The sequence below is a fragment of the Manis javanica genome, chromosome 3 (genome assembly GCF_040802235.1).
Source record: "Manis javanica isolate MJ-LG chromosome 3, MJ_LKY, whole genome shotgun sequence".
NCBI lineage: Eukaryota > Metazoa > Chordata > Mammalia > Pholidota > Manidae > Manis > Manis javanica.
In genome coordinates this window covers 36599137-36614295 of record NC_133158.1, presented here as the reverse complement: position 1 = coordinate 36614295, position 15159 = coordinate 36599137, and the positions used below count along the sequence as shown (strand labels likewise).

Here is a 15159-nt window from a genome sequence, read left to right as displayed (position 1 = left end):
TCATGCTGCAGACCTTTGCTGAGCCCCTCTTCCCATCCACACCCCCCACCCACAGTAATTTCTGGAGGGGGTGTGTTCTGGGGATACAGAAAACTGTTTGGTCAGCTCCTGCCTTCGGTTGGGGCAGTTGGTGTTCTCATCTGACAGGCTGGTTACTTGGAATTCTCTGGGAAGTAACTTAGCTCTTGATGGGAAAGCTCACCCTCCAATGTCATTTTGTGGATGAGGAAGCTGAGGAGGCCCCGGGGAATCAGCAGTTTGCCTCACTTGCCTTTAATGCGTTCTGAGCCCAGCAGCCCCCAGCCCAGGTCTGTAGTGCCAGGCCAGGCTGTCATGTGCTCCTAGAAGGATCTACCCAGGCTGCTGTAAAATGATGGCACAGTCTGCTAGGCAGGGAGTCCCCCACATTCCCAAGACCGCACCAGGTTCCTGTCAGTGTGCTGCAGGCCTGCCTCTGCACCCTCACTGCCTGACCCCACAAATGGAATTGAAGAGCCAGGAGTTAACGGGAGAGGCCATTGCACCTAATGAGTGCTGGCCAAGCCATAAACCAGCACAGGACTGACAGAGATACTTGCTTTGAACTTGAAATCCTTTCTAAGCTGCCAGTCCAGCCCCAGGGAGACCATGAGGCCAGCAAGCAAAAGGGAGCCCTGTAGGCCCCTTCCTCAAAGGGTCAGAAAAAGCCCATTCCCTCCTCACCTTATCCCGGATGCTTAAAAAAATATTGTGGTAATGTAGGTCAGTGAACTGCGGGGCACCGCACACTGGCAGGATTACAGGGCCCACCAGCCTGCACGCTGGCCGCCCCATCAGATGAGAACATAAACACGAAGTGCTGAGCTCTCAGCTTCCCCGGCCTGGGCTTTTGTTTATGTAGCACTTGAACCAACTCTGGGGTCGTCGCTGTCTGCCATGGAAGCCCTGAAGCTTTTTGAAGTTTCCCCAAAGTTAATAAAATTAGTCTGCCCTCATTGTGAGGCCCTGGCTCAGGGAAAGATGGATCCTTCACTCTCTCTGTGGCATTTAGCTTTTTAAGTTAATAGTTTATAACCAAAAGAAAGGAGGGGCAGGAGAGAAATGCAGTAGAAAGTCTTGTGAAAGGCCTCTTTGCTTATAGGTAGCACCCCTGCCACCCAAGGGCTCAAATCCCTGTGAGGCCCAGCTGCCAGGTCTACTGGAAGGCTGGGTACAGGCCGACTTTGTTCTGGTGGCAGAGACAGCCAGTCCCCAGCATGCAGGTATGGGCTCACTCTTGATGAAGCGTGTCCCCCAGTCATACGTCCACTAGAGAGATTTACCTCAAAGAACCAAGAGCCACCTTTTCTCACCAGCCTCTCCTTCCCCACCTCCATGTCATATGCATATTTACTGGGACCTGCTGGGAGTCAGGGCTATATGGGGTACAGGCCATGAGACCAGAAATCTCAGGTTATCTGGAGAGGACACAGGGTGACCAGGCTATTGGGACAAGAGGGCCAGAGGGGATAGGAGTTGCCTGCCATGTGGGGGTGCTGCCTGAAGGAGGGTGTGCCCCAGCTGAGCCTGGAAGGATTGGGTGGGGTTCTGAGTGAGGATGGGGGTGCAGAGTGGGGAAGAGCCTGGCGGGGAGAGGAGCGGGAAGGGTGGGCCTGATGAAGGGGCATGAGGAAATTTGGGTGTTAATGGGCATCTTCATTTTGCTTGATCACATTGATGGTTTTGTGGGTATATACATATATCTAAACTTACCAAGTTATGTACCTTAAAAACAGGCATGCTATTACATACCCATCATACCTCAACAGAGCTTAAAGACCAAGGACCACAGGCATCAGTAAGCATTGCAAATACACCAACCCAGTTAGGTATGCGTTCCTGTTTGCATCCATCTCTGTTTCTGCCTTCGTGGACCTCGTATCCCGGTTGGATGCTGTAAAAGAGTAACAGATAAAGCTGTGATGTGACATAATGTCAGGGAGCAATCTGCTCTGAAGACAAGAGAGAGGACAGGGTCTCATTTGAGCCAGTGCAGTGCAGGGCAGAGTGAGCCATGGCCTTGACTGGGGGCACCCTGTCTCTGCTGGTGAGCAGTCCAAAGGCCATGGGATGGAGGGAAATGTCAGCAGTACCCTCCACAAGGATATGCATAAGCTCTTCAAGGCCGGAGCTATTGTTTGCTCTTGACTACACACCCAGCACCTTGGTAGGCACTCACTGTTTGTAGGAAGAGAGGAACATTAGGAGGTATTTGGTGAGAACCGTCTGAGAGAGCACCTGCCTGCATCACCCGTTTGTTCCCCAGGGTTCCTTTTAAAAGGTGGTTCTCTAGGTTGTAAGCTCCTGCCTCAAGGATTCAGTCATTGGCCAGCCACGATACTGGGGCAGGTCTTGTGTCAGCGGGATCTGTCACAAGGTAGTGAAGGCCTGGGACCCACCACCCTGGGTAGCACCAAGCGTGCCCTGCTTCTCCCGCTTGGAGTGAGTCAGCCTTGTCTTGCTCTTTCACGGTTCCTCAGGGGCTTTGCAGAGCCTGGCAGACCTGAGTTTGGGTTTCCACTGTGCTGCTGGCCTGGGTCACTGCTGCCAACTCACATCTCATCTCTGAGCTCAGCTCCGTCGTCTCTGAGGTAGGAATGAAAACCCCAGGCAGACAAGGGTGCTTGGGGGCTCAGTGGGACCCCACAAATGTCCTGGTCAGCTGAGGTACGCTCTCTCCCAAGGACAGGTGCCCTGTCAGCAGCAGAGGCTGAGATCAGCTCAGAAGGTGGCACAGGGCACCTGCAGTGGTGGGAACATGCAGTGGTTAGTTTAGAGGCATTCGGTCACTTCAGCCAAACGTCCTGGGCACCTGCTCTACCAGGCTGGGCTGCGAATATGAATAGAGGGGCCTGCCCTTCCCAGGCTCCTGGCCAGGCTGGAAATTGAGCCACAGACACACACACGCCATTCTGGGAGAAAAGTGGGGCAGGATCCTGGGAGCTGCAAACCCCGGAAAGCAGCTGGGGCCGGTGACATCTGCTCACTCCACCTCTCCGTGTCCTGCAGGTCAGAGGAGGTGCCTGCATTCAGTGCACCCAGCAGCCTTGCTGGATCCCGCTGCGGCGGGAGCGGCGGCACCACGGACCAGGCCAAGCCCATGGCAAGCCTGGCCCACAAGGGGAGCTCTGCCAGAGCCCAGTCCAGAAGGACAAGGAAGAGGTCTCATGTGGGGATGAGACTTGTGAATTATAAAGAGCTGTGCAAGTGGAAATGATTATTCTTATCATTATTTGTATCCAATTCATCCATCACCGGGGAGAAGAGGAATGCGAATACCTTTTATCTGGCACTATGAATCAAATAGAATAGGATATGTTTTTCCAAAAGGTTTTTAGGGTAAATGGGACAGTTTCTACTTTTCAAAACAATCCATCTGAGGCCCTTGGCCAAATCTTGGCGTCTTGGGCAGAAATGAGATGTTTCAGAGACTGAGGACAGCCCAGCCCACAGGGTCCCCCCAAGTCTCAGACTCCCCAGGGAGCACTGAGAGCAGGCCCCCTGCTGGCAGCACTCCCACCTTCCTGCCGCTGCCCATGCCATGTCTGCTCAGACTCGACCTGGCCTCAGGCAGCACCCAGGCTGGCGCATGGAGCCTGGAGGCAGGGGAGCCTCCCTGTCTCTCATATGGCACCATGTAGGACCCAGCATGCTGGAGGCCAGGAGAAGCATGGGCCCTGCTCCAAAAGAGCAGCAAATCTCAGGAAAAAACTGTGTGAGCCCCTTTGAGGTCATCTGGGAGGCTTGCTCTCTAATACATCTGTGTGCACATCTCTCTTTCTCTGTTTTACACAAAGGCCCAGCACCTTCCTGGCACAAGCCCTCGAGAACCCGGGCAGGGCAGGGCAGGCCAGCGGGCAGGGGGCTCCCGGCCCTGCCGTTTTTCCCATAGGGAGGGCCTGAGCTTTGAGAGGCTTCAGGAGGGGGCTTGCCCACACTCAGTCTGCGGGGACAAGGTGTAAGGTGGACATGGCTTGTGGTGAAACCAGGGCCATACCAAATCAACATTTTCACGCACACATGTGTCTCTCCTGTCAGCCTGGGCCTCCACAGAGAGGTGAGGAGATGTGAGCTCTGCAGCAGAGGGCCTGGCCACAGACAGCAGGAGCCAGGGGAAGGGGATTTCTGCTGGGACAGAGATGGGAGGGCGTCACGGAAGAGGGGCCGTGGGGCAATGGTATAGACGTGGGCCAGGCCAGGAGGGCAGCTCTGGGCACAGGGAGTAAGGCTGTGGCTGAAGTGTGTGTGTGCGGCAGGATGGGATGGTGGGATGAGACCGGGTTCTCAGAGACTCCTCGCTGGAAGCGAAACCGGAGAGCTTGAGGCAGGTTCCAGAAAGCCCAGGTGCAGCTCAGGAGGGACATCCTCTTGCTGGCCTGGGTGTCATGGAAGCTTCCATGCAGATGGTGCTGTCATCTGTCAACAGACGGGCTCAGGGACAGGCAGACATAGTGGCCGCGCAGAGGCAGGTGCAGGGCAGGCAGGTGCGGACTCCCAGCTACCGTTGCCCTGTGGGCTCTGCGACCTTGGACAGATGGCCCAACAGGTGTCCCCTTTTCTGCATCTGTAAAGTGGGGAGAGGGTGCCTCCCTCCCATTGCTGTCCTAGGGCTGAGTGTGCTGGGGCACCGAGTGCTCACAGCCAGCAAGCACATGGCTCGGCTCTGTAGGTGTTGGTAGTGGTGGGTGGTGGTGGGGATGAGGGGCCAGTCACCCCAGTGACCCAGGGGCATTCCATCGCCTGGAGGAGGGGCAGGTGGCCGCTTTTCCAGCACACACTGATGCCGTCTCCCCGCGGGGCCGGGTGTGTGGGAACAGGTGATGGATGACTACAGCGTGATCGGCCGCTCCCTGTTCAAGAAGGAAACAAACATCCAGCTCTTCGTGGGGCTCAAGGTGCACCTGTCCACAGGTGAGCTGGGGACCATTGACAGTGCCTTCGGCCAGAGTGGCAAGTTCAAGATCCACATCCCTGGTGAGTGTGGTTATTTCCTCTTGCCTATAGGTGCCATGCAGGATGTAGACACAAGAGGGGAGGTGTTCCAGGCTCCCCTCGGCTCAGGGTTCCAGGCCTGCCCCTGATAATGCACAGACCTCGGCCCATACGGTGTGCCGCTGGCCGACTTGTGGCCTCCCAGAGGATCCTGGCCCAATGTGTGAGCCTGAGCTCCTGCTCCACTGTTACCACCTGGGGGGACCCTGGATCTGTCACCTGTCCTGTCTGTGAAACGGGGACCAGTCCTGATCCAGCAGGTGGCTTGGAGGAAGAGACTTGGTGAGAGAGACCGCTAAGGGCCTGGCACACTGCCCTGGTCGCTAGAAGGGCTCCCCAGAATGAGCTGCCACATCCTTCCCTGCTCAGCAGATGCCAGCTGCAGGCCTCTGCTGGGTCAGAGCTGGGTCTTGTCTGCTGTGGGCTTGGGGGTGCCTATTTGCTGTTGGGCTTCGTGGATTTCTAAAGTCCCTCCATTCCTTCTGCCACGTGTGCTCTTCCCTACACCCATTTGCCTGATGTCCTGCTGTCGGCAAGGGACAGGGACAAGGGGAGCGCACGTGGTAAGTTAGACCATGTGCTGCGTGGAAAAATAAAGCAGGGCCGGGCGAGGATTCCTGCATGTGCCGTTCTGGGCTGGGTGATCGGGAAGCCCTCTCTGAAGAGGGAACAGTTAGTAGAGGTGGAAGGGTGGGAGTGAGCCCCCCATACCTAGGGGAAGAACATTCTGCAGGTTGGGGGAGACGACTGCCAAGACCCAGAGGTAAGGACCAGCTGGTGTGCATTTCAAGGCGGTGGTTTGGCAGAAGAGGTGCGAGCAGGGAGTTGTGGGGGCCGCCTGTTGGGGCCCCGCTGCAGGGTAAGGACAGATGTGTCTGTGGTCGGGCATTTACACAGTGCACCATGAGCTCTCAGCATTGTGTGCCGACAATTTTCAAACATGCAGCAAAGCTGAAGGATTTTACAGTGAAGCCCCATAACCACTGCTGACCTCATGTCAGCACTGCTGTGCTCTGCAGGGGTGGTTTTATTCTGAGGGCTGGAAAGCTATAGGGAGGTGGGATCTAGTCATCCACATGATCTTGGTGTGTGTGTAACTTCTTAAGGAAAGCCTCCAGATAGAGTGGTGCCCTGCTCCCACTAGGAAGGCGAACCCCAGCACCCTGGCAACTCCCCAGCCAAGTCAGCGCCCTCTGCTCTCCTGGGGGCCCAGCCAAGGGCCCTTGGCTCCCAAATCCTTCCTAAAGCCCAGAGGGCCCTGTGTGGCATTTGCCCTCCTGTGAGAGACATCTGTGGTCCCCAAACTCCTGCTTCCCTGTGGCACATGTGTGACTGCACCCCAAGGCCTTTGTCCAGGTGGAGCTGAGCTGGGTCACAGATGGAGAGACTCCCTCAGGACAGGCACAGTGATCCCCCCTACCACCACCCCCACCGTGGGAGCCTCCAGCCGTGACAGCGGGCTTCAAGCTCCTCCGCAGCTGCTCCTGGTCAGCCTCAGCCAGACGGGGGTCCACAGTGCCCTGCTCGGGGCCCCAGGGAGCACATGCAGGCCGTGGGCCGGCAGGCTGGTGTGCAGAGCTGGTCCCCAGGGCACTGGCAGGGCTGAGCAGAGCTGTGTGGCCCAATGTGTGAGCCTGAGCTCCCCGCCCCACCCTCCCTGAGGCTGCTGGGGTCCCTCTAGTCCAGGCAGAGCGAAGGGGTGTCCTTCAGTTTCCTTCTTTGGGGACGGAGAGGCTCATGCCGACCCTCCCCTTGTCCCCTTCCTCATGCCCAAGGCAGACTCAGAGTTGGAGTATTTCAAAACAGGCCAGAATGTAGGAGGAGGCCCCAGGCGTGGGGGGCAGCGCAGGGGAGGGGGCTGTAGTGACTCTGCTTCAGTCAGCCCAAGGTCACATTCCTTTGTTAGGCCAGTGTTGCCTTGTTAATAGGTCTGCTTCCTGTTTGTGGCTTTTAAGCTTTTTATTAAATATAAATGGTCAGATTCCTTCATCCCAGCCACCCCTACTCCCTACCCCCACCTTCTGCTTGTCTCTTCCTGCTGATTCCTCCCATAAAGACTCACTTTTAACCTTTTTGAAGTGCCTTAATTGTAAAAGAGTCTTCAGTAAACCCGAGACATCCAGTGCCAGGCGGAAGAAGGGAGAGCATGGCCAGTGCAAGTTGGAAGCACCACGGGGGACAAGGCCAGGGCTTGGCACTGCACAGTTTCAGGCTCCAGAGCAGGCAGCGGCTCCGAGGGCCTGTCCCAGCCCGCAGATGGCAGATGGGGCTGGGCTCAAATGGGGCTATGGCCTCACTGCTAGCTCTGCAAGGTGACCCAGCTAGGGAGGGCAGACAAGATCCTCTGGTGTGCCCCCATCCTGCCCCTTGCCTGGGTGCTGTCTCCGGCCTCTCACCTCGGTAGGGAAGGCCAGATGCCAGCAGGGTGAAGCAGGTGTTGAAGAGACCAGGTGTCATACAGTAGGGACTGGTGGGAACTGTGGCAACCTAGAGAACTGCCTCTTGGTCCTCCTGACTCTTGAGGCATGATAGTGTAGGCCCAGGAATTGAATTTCATCTGATTTAATTTTTATGTAAAATTTCCTGATAAAAAATGAAGACTGTGAACTAAACATGTCTTTAGACTGGGTTTGGCTGATGGTGACTCGTAACTCCTACTTGAATTTCAGGAAGTGTGTTTGTTCTTCAAGTTCATAATATAGAAACAGAACATTTTATAGAGTCACAGATGCTGGCCTCTAAGACAGGGGGCCTGACACTAGGCCCACTGCTTCCCCAGAAGATACTCTGGGAGGGCAGAGGGACTAGAGGTCTGGCCCCGCCTGACATATGACACCCAAGGAGCCTTCCCAGAAAATTGTGGGGCCGGGTAAAAGGTCGCAGAGCCCCACATTTACATAAGTGTTCCCTTCCAAAAGTCACCTCCATCTGTGAGGCCGGGAGGCTGGGGGCCCTGTGAGGAGTCATGAACCCACTGGGTAGCATTGCTGGCAGAGGGAGAGTAGTTGGAGGTCGTTGCCAGGCAGAGATGAGGGTCCTCCAGACAGACCTCACTCCCGTGTCACAGCATGGCTGTGCTCTGGGCGCCACTCCCATGCCACGTACCCCCCCCCCCCCGCATGAGCTGGGTCTCATTATCTCCGTCCCAGGTGGGGCTTGGAGAATCGAGGGGCTGAGTGCCTTGCCCACGGTGTGTCTGGGTGTGCAGCCCCCGCCTGCCCCTGTCAGCCCCCAGCAAGCAGCCAGGGCTTCAGTGAGCAGGGCACCTCAGGGCCCGCGTGGAGTTGGACATGCCCTGTGCCAGGAGGCTTGTGAAGCCAGTTGGCGTGGAGGCCCGGCCTGGGCTCCCACTGCTTCCCCAGCAGCCGCTGTCCTGTACTCGCCCCTCCACTCCGTGGCCAGGCCCCAGGCCCCAGCTCCCACCCTGAGAGGCAGCCTGGATGGCGGCGGCTGGGACGGCAGCTCCTGCCAGCCCACACATCATACTTTGCAGGGGGAAACAAACTCCTTGATCACTTCCAATCGGAGAAAAGTCAAGTGTGAGAAGATGGATGAACTTGTCCCCTCATGACAGCTAAGAGTCACTTCTTACTGACTCTAGGAGAGAAGAAGAACATATGTGTGTGATTTTATCTTCTGAAGCAATGCCTCATAAACCTAAAGTCACCCAGTAGGTTGTGATGTGTACCTTGATAGACTTGGAAATCTTTTTGGGTGGCCCAAATTTATGGTAGGTGGCCTGTCTTCCACCTGCCAATGTAGGAAGGATTCCGTGTGGTCTGTTTTAGCAGGATGGAGTGGATGGCCCGCAGCACCCATGGAGCTTACAACCTCCTCATGGAAAACTTTAGGCCCTGCATACCACATGATGGGCCCCCACGTGGCCATCCTAGTGCGGTATGCATCGCTGGCCCTCGTCAGGTGGCCACACAACTCACAGCCAAGGAAACTGGTCATGGGAGCTCGTGCTCTCCTGGGAGAAGCCAGAGCAGCCGTGGCTGGGGACCACCACCTTCAGCAGCCACGGCAAGGGCCTCATCGTGTCCGTGGGCCCTGCCTCATGTGCCCAGAGTCCAGGAACTTGATCTTGTGGGGTGGCCAGATTCTCAATCACACCCTGAGACAGATTGGGTCCTGCTAATTTGTATTTAGGACCATCTGATTTTGGTGATCTTTAATAATCTTTTAATTACTGCTAGTTCCAGATAGATTTATAGGCAGCTGAGAAAAGAAGGAAAGAAATCTATAGAACTGTACTCTCAGTAAACCAGAAGGAACTTCAGTTTACTGTCCTTCAGGATGATCCAGCACTCAGGAGCCATGACAATGGTCAGAGGAGGGCCCTAGAAAGCCACCGGAAAGGTAGGCTCTTACCTAGACCCACAGCGCTCAGAGTATCCCCATTTCACAGATGAGGAAACCAAGCCTGGCCAGTAAGCAGCATAACTGGAGTGTTGCAGAGTGGTAAAGCATTGGAGCTGGGATTGGAACCCAGCATACTGTGCTCCTCACGCACGGGGCTGCAGTGAGGTTTGGAAGTGCAGCTCTGTCCCTCTAGTTGGGTGGGAGAAGGAAACAGGTGGTCATTCTGCTCGGTGGGCCCTGAGTAGAAGGCTTGTGAGAGCCCTGCCAGTGGGGTAGGGAGGAGCTAGGTGGCCCCTGGGAGAGTGGCTGGTTGTCGGGAGAGTCGTACCTGCTCACCTCTGGTGGGCAATCTGATGGAGCCCCTGGGCCTCCCTGGCTTCGGCTTCTGCCCCCTGAGCCCACCCCCAGGGGTTCAGGGCTTCGGTGTACCATCCCCGGCCAAGACACGCTGGAAGTGATGGCTTTCCAGGGAATGGGAAATGTTGCTTGCACAAATGAGTAAATAAAGTTTAGTGGAACAAACGACTAGAATAGCAAATGGAGGAACCCAGGCCTGCTGGGGGCAAGGAGCCTGGTGCCTAGTGTGCTGCAGGCCTCCCCAGAAACTCCTGCAGCTCAGCCAGTCACCAGCATTATCAGACCCCCTCAGCACAGCCGGCTCCTGGTAACGTGGCTTTGGGGCCCCTAGTTCTTTAAAGAGGACTTGAAAGGAGCAGGGGCCAGTCCTTGCAGCTCTATGCATGCCAGTGGAGGCTCAGGGCCAGGGATGCCAAGAGCATCCCAACAGAGTCCTGCCCAAGGCCTTTCCCGTGGGAGGGGAAAGATGAGGCACAGACCACCAGCCAGCATGGCAGCTGTCCATGCATGGGTGGCCAGGAACCAGGCAGGGAGGGTGTCCGTCCTGAGAGATAGTCAGGGCAGACTTCCCTTCCCAGAGGAACTGCTACCCATGCAGCAACTGGGAGGGCAGAGAAGGAGGAGGCGTGTGGGGCGCCGGATCAGGTGTGTGATGTTCTCTAAGACCCTGTGGCTGGTGGCCAGTCCAGCAGGTCAGGGGAGGGGAGAGAAGAAATAGTGGAAGAAGCCATGGATGGGGGTTCAGGCCCTGGCCCTTCCTACCTGCTCTGAGCTCTGTTCTCAGGTGGGGACAGAGGTGGGAATTCGCACCTTGCCTTCTCCCAAGGCCCCCTTCTCTACCATTTTTCAAGCCCAAACCAGACCCCTTCCCCAGTCTGGTGCGTCTGTTTCCCCAGCCACCACCCGGAGCTCCTTTCTGGCCCCACAGCACTGCTGAGATTGCTCCTATTGGAGGAGGCTGGGATTGGGAAGGACGGAGTGTCTCCACTTAATCACGGGCCCATTCCCATTCCACAGGTGGGAAAACTGAGGTCCTTGCTCACAGCTGCACAGCTAGTAAGAGCCCAGAGTCTCTGCCTGTCTCTAGTCCCCAGGCAGATGTGCAGTGGTCATCAGGAGCAAGGGCATAGAAGCCCTGCCAGCTTCTCTGAGAGCCTCACCAGCCCTCTGCCCAAGGATTCATGTTCAGGCCGGCCACCCAGAGCCTGCAAGTGCCAACGCAGCAGGCCCACAGCGCCACCTCTGTCCCAGGTTTCCTGAGGGGTGGCCCACTGCCTCCATTCACATCTTTCATCTGCTATTTATTAGGCTCTTCGGGTGCCAGGCCCTGGAGTGAGTGGTGTGAGATGGGAACAAGAGCCTGGGCCTCGGGAGTAAGTCCCAAACATTGGCTCTGGGAGGAGGGTCCTAGGGCACCCCATCTTAGCCTAAGCACCCAGCAGGGCAGCACCATCCCTTCTGCATCACTGGCTCTCAGCGCCTAGTTTAGGAGGGTGGGCAGGCCAGGCCAGGGCTGCAGGGGCTGCTGCAAGGTCCATAATTATGATTTCCAGGGAGGGAATGGAGATCGGATCAGTAATTCCCACCAACCTGTGACTGACCACTGTATCTGACCTGTGATGGGCTCCGTGAACTGTGTCTGGGGTCATATGTTTTTACCCACTGGGCACCCGCCTCTACCTGGGGCAGCCCACGTGTCTACTGGGGGTCCCACAGTGGAGGGTCTCCCACAGGAGCGAGGTGGGAAGTTAACACTGCTGAAGCCCCACTCATTGACACCAGGCTGCCCTGCGGGAGATTAACCATTTACCTTCCAAGCAGAGATTGGCCTTCCACTAGGGCTCCTCTTATTTATTGATCCTGAAAGGCATTTTGCATTTCCCTCCTGATTGAAAACAGAGCCAAATCATAAACTTCTCCCCCAGGTGTCTGCTTGGCCTGAGCAGGTGACCGGTGAGCAACGGTCCTGCGGCTGGCCCAGGGCGGGCCCAAGCCATGTACCTCTACTGACTAGGCGGCAGGCGGGATGGGGCTTCCCTGGCAGATCTGTCAGGGCTGAGTCCCTGCAGCTCCAGGTGCCAGAAATATGGGCTGTCTGTGTGGGCTGAAACTGCAGGAATTGGTGACACTCCTCCAGTGTTTCTTGGGGACCAGTTTCCCCGAGCCAGTTGAGACGTCCACAAACCAGTGACTCCAGGGCTAGACACATGGGTAGGGACATTGTTCTGAAGCTGTGTGGGCCAAGGACCAGAGGGAGTGTGGTCAGCCTGGGGGCCCATAGCATGAGGACCCCCAGCAAGGGCAGCAGCCATCCCAGGAGGTGGCAGGCAGGCCCGGGTTGGAGCTAGTGAAGCATGCAAATGCTTGGCGCCAGGTAGTGTGTCCCATGTAGGCGGACCCCTCTATCCGCCCAGCAGCCCAAGGAGGCTGGGTTTTGCAGAGGAGAAATCCAGACCAACTCCAGTGCCCAGGCAGGAGGAAGAGAAGGACTGGGCCGAGCCCAGCCATAGCTAGGGACCCCAATTAGCTGAGGCATACTGCACTTTGCAAGGTCAAAGATGGCAGAGGACCAGAACACGCGGTCACCTGGCCCAGGCGTGCTCAGCCTTCCTCCAGCCAGGCTTTCTTTGCTGATATTATCTTATCTGTGTCAGATGCAGCTCTGGGTTCTGGGCCCACAGGCTTGAAGAAGCCTCTGCTCCAGGAGCTTCCTGCTGATCATTCCCCTATTCAGCAGTAAGTTTCTGGGTCCCTGTTACGTTCCGTGCCTGTGCTAGGTTCTAGAAGGACCATAGTGGGCAAAAGCCTGTGTGACCTGTTCTGACGGGGTCTGTGGTGTGACGAGGGTAGGAATCTGCTGGAGCTGCCATAACAAGGGCCACAGGACGGCCGGCTTAAACAACCAGTGTTTATCTTCTCAGTCTGGAGGCTAACGAATCAGTGTGCAGGCAGGGTTGGTCCCTCTGAGGCCTCTCTCCTTGGCTGCAGATGGCTGCCTTCTCCCTGTGTCCTCACATGGTCGTCCCTCCATGCACACCCGTGTCCTAACTCCTCTTCTTGTAAGGACGCCAGTCAGATTGAATTAGTGACCCCATCTTACCCTGGTCACCTCTTTAAGGGCCCTACCCTATCTCCAAATACAGTCCCATCTGAGGTATGCTGGGGTTAGGACTTCAACGTGTGGGTTTGGGTGGGGACACAATTTAGTCCTTAGCTGCTGGGAAGACAAACGGTATACAGACCATCTCCCAAGCATTTGTGTTCTGGCGCACACATCAGGCTGTGGAGGAAGGTGCCTGGTGCCATCCAAGTGCCTGGCAGGGCGGCTGGGGTCAGCCAGGCTTCCCACGTCAGTGGCATCGCCAGGCCCTGCAAGAGGAGGAGGAGTCTTTGTGGCAGAGTTGGTGTGGGGGTGTCCCAGACCAGGAGAGGGTCTGAGTCACACTCTGAGGCAGAAAAGATCGGTGCATCAGGGAGAGCTGGGCACGGGGAGCCCCTGGGTGATGGGGCCGAGGTCTCTCGGGGGCCCCCACCTCCAGGCGAGGCTTGGACTGTGACGCCACATGCAGCCCCACGGGCAGCCCCCGCTCAGCTCCACACAGGGGTTGCGGGGCTGCAGCACGGCCACAATGTGATCAGATCTTCCAGGTTTTCAAGAGAGACTGAGAATCTGGTTTTTACATGAAAGCCCCCAGTTCTCAAATGGAGACTGCTGTGTCTGTGTCAGTACAGGTCCTTGAAGGGCTGCCGCTTCCTCCCACTGCAGCCCTCATCCCATTTCCCCGGAGGTACCCTGAGGCCTATAGCTGCCCAGCCGATCCCAGAGCCCCCGGTGGAAGCGGGCTTTTATTTTTTATGGATGCCCTTCTGCTGAAAGGCTTCTGGAAGCCCAGCAAAGAGGAAAAGTGAAACTCGTCTTGGTGCTGAAGGGAGGGGCCACAGGGAGCTCCGAGGTTGAGGGTATTGTTGTGTTCCCATAAACAGGCCTGTGGACAATGGGCTGTTGGGCTGTGTGCTCCCTCTGGGATTTGAAATGAAACTGGTTTTCTTTCCCTTTAAAATGTGTTCTCCCCACCCACCCAGCCACCCAGTCGCCACCATAGACTCTGTTTGGGGCTGGTTCTTGGGCAATCTCAACAACCTGTCCTTGGGATTTCATTAGAGTCCTTAGCCAGCTACCTCGAGGTAGCCCCTGCCAGGAACAAATTGGCTTTTACTGAAAGATACTGGCAGGGCTGCCATTTGTGCACCCTTGAATTTTCTGCCCTCCGTGGGGCAGTTGGAAGCAGGTACTTAAAAACAGCCAGAGCTCTGGTGTCACCCAGACCTGAGTTGGAGGCCTGGCTGGAATTTTACTTTTGAGCCCCAGTTTTCTCATCTGTAAGATGGGTTATTTTGAGGGTTTCTCCATCCAGGATTTTTAGTAAATCCAAACATAGAGAAAAGTTGAAAGAATAGTGCATTGGACGCTCTTGCTCCTGTGGATTCAGTTGTTTTCTGTGTGTGCTGAACCACTTGAAGGTTGGCTATAGAGCTACAGTCTTGCCCACACATGCCCGCATGTGCCCCTACGGGCCCCACGGCTTGGTAGCTGTGCCCCAAGCCTCTGTGGCCTGCATGGAGTAAGGGCACCAGGAGGTTCCTTTGGAAGTCAGGGTTAAGGCCAGGGTCTGGCAGCAGTGAGGCAGAGCTGGTTGTGTGGCACCAGATCCAGGTGTCTGTCCCCCCTGCAGCCTCATGGGGCTAAGCCAGGGCCTGCGGGGAGGAGCTACTACCTCCCAGAGCCTGCCGAGGCCTCCCTCTCCCTCTGTCTCTCTCTCCCTCCCCTTCGCTCTAACAGTGGCCCTGTCCTGTGACTAGCCTCAGACCTGAACACAGGGAATTGGTTCCCACCCCTCCACGGGAGCACCAGTCTGCCAGCTATGACTACAGAAAGTAAGAAGCACCGTGCTATGGACCCTGCAGGCCATGGGGATGGAGAGGATGGAGGAAGTGCTCCCTTCCAGAAGGCGGTGGAAGCTTTCACAGATGCAGGAGTCCTGAGCTGGCCTTGAAGGTGAAGGGTGCTTTCCAGGTAGAGAAAGGGAGCAAAGGCATTCAGGACAGAGGGAACAGAGTGTGCTAACGCACAGAGGCTGGAAAGAGTGTGGCATATTTGTTGCTTATTCTAATGGGTAGGACATTGTTCTAAATGTTTTCTATGTTACTAACTCATTTAATTTGGTATGTTTAATATGGTGGTTTTAGAACATTTTTTTAAAGCAATTGAACTCTTTTTCTCAAACAAAAGGCTTTCATGGAGTCAACCACAATTGAGCCCTTGGGGAGCCTCCTTAGTGTTCACCTTCAATTCCAGGTCTGAGGCTCTGAACCCCACACTTGGCACCTGGCCTTTGTCAGGTCAGGGTTCCCCAGCCTCAGCCCTGC

At 56.2% G+C, this 15159-nt stretch overlaps 1 protein-coding gene across 9 annotated transcripts in view; it reads left to right on the top strand.

Annotated features, from left to right (window-relative positions):
• The window catches only part of EEFSEC (eukaryotic elongation factor, selenocysteine-tRNA specific), a 257610-nt gene that overhangs the window by 207467 nt on the left and 34984 nt on the right, over positions 1 to 15159 (top strand). For 3 of the 9 annotated variants that reach the window (XM_037023858.2, XM_073231122.1, XM_073231121.1), the window contains 2 exons: positions 4836 to 4992; positions 14593 to 14788. The exons of 1 other annotated variant lie outside the window; for it this stretch is intronic. In XM_037023858.2, the coding sequence (XP_036879753.2) occupies positions 4836 to 4992; positions 14593 to 14786 (351 nt within the window). In that variant the 3' untranslated portion in view covers positions 14787 to 14788. 5 more of the 9 variants (XM_037023857.2, XM_073231119.1, XM_073231117.1 and 2 more) reach the window with 4 other exon arrangements.